General features: G+C 51.8%; 1 protein-coding gene across 3 annotated transcripts in view; it reads left to right on the plus strand.

Moving 5' to 3' along the window:
* Positions 1-3,860, plus strand: part of MTUS2 (microtubule associated tumor suppressor candidate 2) — a 72,475-nt gene that overhangs the window by 57,827 nt on the left and 10,788 nt on the right. For all 3 annotated transcript variants that reach the window (XM_010835888.1, XM_010835890.1, XM_010835891.1), the window contains exons 6-7: positions 546-644; positions 1,664-1,783. In XM_010835888.1, coding sequence (XP_010834190.1) covers positions 546-644; positions 1,664-1,783 — 219 coding nt within the window. The remainder of the gene's footprint in view (positions 1-545; positions 645-1,663; positions 1,784-3,860) is intronic.

Below are 3,860 nucleotides of genomic sequence, written 5' to 3' on the forward strand. Positions count from 1 at the left end.
GGGGTGTGCTCGGGGCTCGGGCAGAGCAAGGAGTCACGGTCAGTTTGACAGCTTCTGGCTTGAACTTTACAAATACAGAGAGTTCTTCTTTGAGATGGATTAATTGTCCTTCTTGAAGTCTGGGCCGGGGGTTGCGGCTAGAGGCCAGACTAGACACCTCTCTGCTGATGGTTTGCCTCTGTGAGGTTGGTTATTGAATTACTAAATGCCCCCCTTGCTGCAGGCTTCTTGTTGGGGCAGAAGCGAGACGGCATTCCCGTCTCAGAGTCAGGTCACCTGCTTTGGGCACCCCCCGCCCCCCACACTTTCTGTGCGGCAGCAACATTCACCTGTCAGTGTCTTGTGGTCCATTCTGGACAAGGCACCAAGGTGGGGAGACAGTGGGCACTTGGGGGCCTCTCCCCCTGGCATGTGATGCCCTTTTTGTGGGACCCAGTGGGGCCCCCCTGACCTCACTGCCCCGTGAGGAGCAACCCGGGCAGGGGGTGCCTCCCAGGGGCTGTGTCTGTGAGGATCGAGCTAGATGTCTCATGCGTTACCTGCAGGACCAAGTGGACACGCTGACCTTCCAGAGCCAGTCTTTGCGGGACCGAGCCCGGCGCTTCGAGGAGGCTCTGAGGAAAAACACGGAGGAGCAGCTGGAGGTACCATGAGCTCTCAGCCTCCTAGCACCCTGCAAGCCTGGTGCTCCCCCAGCATCACCCCAAAGACAGAGCCCCTGTGCTGATCTGACTCCAGAGCGACAGCGGTCGGGGCCTGCCAGGATTTTAAACATACATCCATAGGCACCTGTCCTGAGTCAGGACAGCTGTGGGTTCTCCATCTGAGTGTTATTCTTGCTGCATTTCACAGGGCTCCCCAGCCACTGTCCATGAGCCCCTGGGACAAGCTGGACCTGGAAATGCCTCTGCCTCACCCTTACCCCCACCCCAACATCTCATTCCTTCCCAACCCCAACTCCACAGGGAGGCATTGCTGAAGGTTGAAGGTTTCTTTTTCCAGAAACACTCGCAAAATTCCTTCCTTCTGTGTAGGGTTGCCAGGTGAAATCCATGACACCCAGTGAAATGTGAGATAAATGAGCTTTTTAAATACGTCTCCTACAGTACAAAAAAGTTGTTTATGTTACATTCAGACTTAATTGAACATCCTGTCATTTTATTTGTCACATCTGGCAGACTTACTCCAACAGTTCTTTTTCCACAATGCCTTTTTAAACTACTTTGCTCATTTCCTACGCAGGGTGTGGAGCGGGCGGGGCTGACCATGGGCACAGGTAGGGACCTGTACCAATCTTTGCCTGTGTGTTGAACCAAGTAGCCTGGGCGAATGTTAAAGGCCAATGTTGAATTTAGTGTTTTTGCCCACTAAGTTCCCTTGGGGGGCTGGGCTGGTAATATCCAGCCACCCCAGTATCTGACATTTCAGGGACTGATGGCCTCCCCTCTTCTGCTCCCCATGAAGCTGGATTTTTAGTCTCACTCCCAGTGGAAACTCCTGGGCATCTTTATCAGGGAGGACTGTGAGCATTCTCGCCCACCTGCCCCTTTGCTCTTGTTAAGCTTGTTAACAGAGACTAGATTTCACTGAGTTCACAACACTGGTGAATGCTGGGCTTTGCCGGGGTGCCTGGGAAACAGCTCCTTACTCTCTGCCCCTGCAGATTGCCTTGGCTCCTTATCAGCACTTGGAAGAAGACATGAAGAGTCTGAAACAGGTGTTGGAGATGAAGAATCAACAGATACATCAGCAGGAAAAGAAGATTCTTGAGCTGGAAAAGCTGGTGAGTTGCCTGTAACCCTGGGAGGCCCCCATAACTGGCGTGATATTCCCGCTGCCCTTGTGGGTGAAAGGATTAACAGTGTTTGAGGGAACACCCGGCCCTTACCTGTCCATTGCTTGCACCTGAGCAGAAAAGATCACAGATGAGGCTCCAGGCCTTGTTTTGGGAGCCAGGAGTTCAGGAATCTCAGACGTGGCCTCGTTTGTACAAGTCTAGAGTGCATCTGAGTCCCTGTCTGCATCGCCATCCATCACTGTGAACTGCTAACTTCTCCCCTCCCAGGGGAGGACGTGCAGTGAGCCTGCATCCGGGGGGCATCGCTGATGGGCACCAGGCACTGTGCAGACACTTTGTGTCTGTTCAATAATTCCGACAGCAATCCACTGAGTGGGATTCCATTGTCAAGAGTCTCCTTTTACAGATGCAGAGATGGAGGCTTAGGAAAAGGTCTTGTCTCATCCAGAGCCAGTTAGTGGCCCAGCCCAGGCAGGAACCATGAGCCAGAGCTCCAGGCCTCGGCTTCCACCGGGTTCTGGCTCCCAGAGAACTAGCAAAGGGCGTGCCTTTCGGGGAATAGAGCGCTCAGAGTTCACTGCCAGACCCTGTGGGTACAAGTGTTGCAACTGAGATAGTAGTCCAAAGTTAGCAGCAGGGAGGCCTGCCTCCAAAGAGATACTATCTTGATGGGAAGGTTGGCCCAAGGGACTCATATAGAGTCATTTTTTTTCTTATCATTATTTTTAAATTTTTGATACTATAGAAGGAAAATATGTGCATTATAGGTAATTATAAGATAAAAATAAGGAAATTAAAATGCCATATTTCTACCACTGTTAACACTTTCTGAAGGCTTTCCTCCATACAAGTGTACACACCCCAATAAACAGCACGTGCACACACACACACACGCACGCACGCACACAGGCACATGTGCACGCACACACACACACACAGATTTTGCATCCTGCTTCTTTTCAGTTAGCACATCTTCAACTCACCATCTCAGTAAGTGATCATCTCCTCTTAGCTTTTAAAGTTCTCTGCATGTCTCGGAAATGTCCTGGCAGCTGGTTTATCCAAACCAGGAGCTGGTCCCAGACCACCTGTTGCATTCAGTCATCATGTCTGCTCTCCTGATCTAGCACCATCCTTCTCTGGGCATCTCTAGCTCCACAGATGCTTATCCGTTAGGATGGGAGCAGATGGGGCTGTGAGTGCCCATTACAGCATCCTGGGTGATGCTGGCGTCCTGGGACCTTCCAGCAGCTTAGCTTGAAGGCCAGTGGGGCCAGCTGAAGTAGACAGAGCCCTGCCCCTCTCAGCCCTGCAGCCCTCCTCCTCCAGGCTGGACTGTCTGCATCCTTATCTGGTCAACCAGCAGCCTCTGGGTTCATCAGGCTATTTTTAGCCCTGCTCTAGGCACTCTGTGGGCATGCAAGAGTTCATTCCAGAAACCTTTCCAAGCAGGGGTGGGGGCAGGGAGAATTGATTGAATCACTTCCCATTTCCTAGGAGGGCTTCCTTGGTGGCTCAGATGGTAAAGAGTCTGCCTGCAATACAGGACACCCACATAATATCCCCTGGATCGGGAAAGATCCCCTGGAGAATTAAATGGCAACCCACTCCAGTATTCTTCCCTGGGGAATTCCATGGGTAGAGGAGCCTGGCAGGCTGTGGTTCATAGGTTCGCAAAGAGTTTGGACACAACTGAAGCAACCTAGCACACACATGCATAGTGAATTACATATACACAATTTATGTGTGTGCCTATATTGGATTCCTGTGTAGAATACACTTCTCATAGTGAGTGTCTCCATGCCCCTGCCATTGTCAGAGATGAGCCATGAGCACCCCCCAGGGTCCAGTTTGGCTGGTGGGTCCCCTGGTTCTCCCTATCGGGTCCTCCGCCCTGCACTGGCACCTCTGGCAGTACCTGTATGCACAGCACGACATTCTGAATTAATGGAGGGATGAAAATATCAGTAATGTGGACACTTTCCCTCCTGAGGCTCTGGGCAGCCAGGAACGTGCAGCTCAAGCCCAGCTTTGCACACGAACAGAAAATAACATCCTCCTC

The sequence above is a fragment of the Bison bison genome, unplaced genomic scaffold (assembly GCF_000754665.1).
Source record: "Bison bison bison isolate TAMUID 2011002044 unplaced genomic scaffold, Bison_UMD1.0 scf7180017864056, whole genome shotgun sequence".
Lineage (NCBI taxonomy): Eukaryota > Metazoa > Chordata > Mammalia > Artiodactyla > Bovidae > Bison > Bison bison.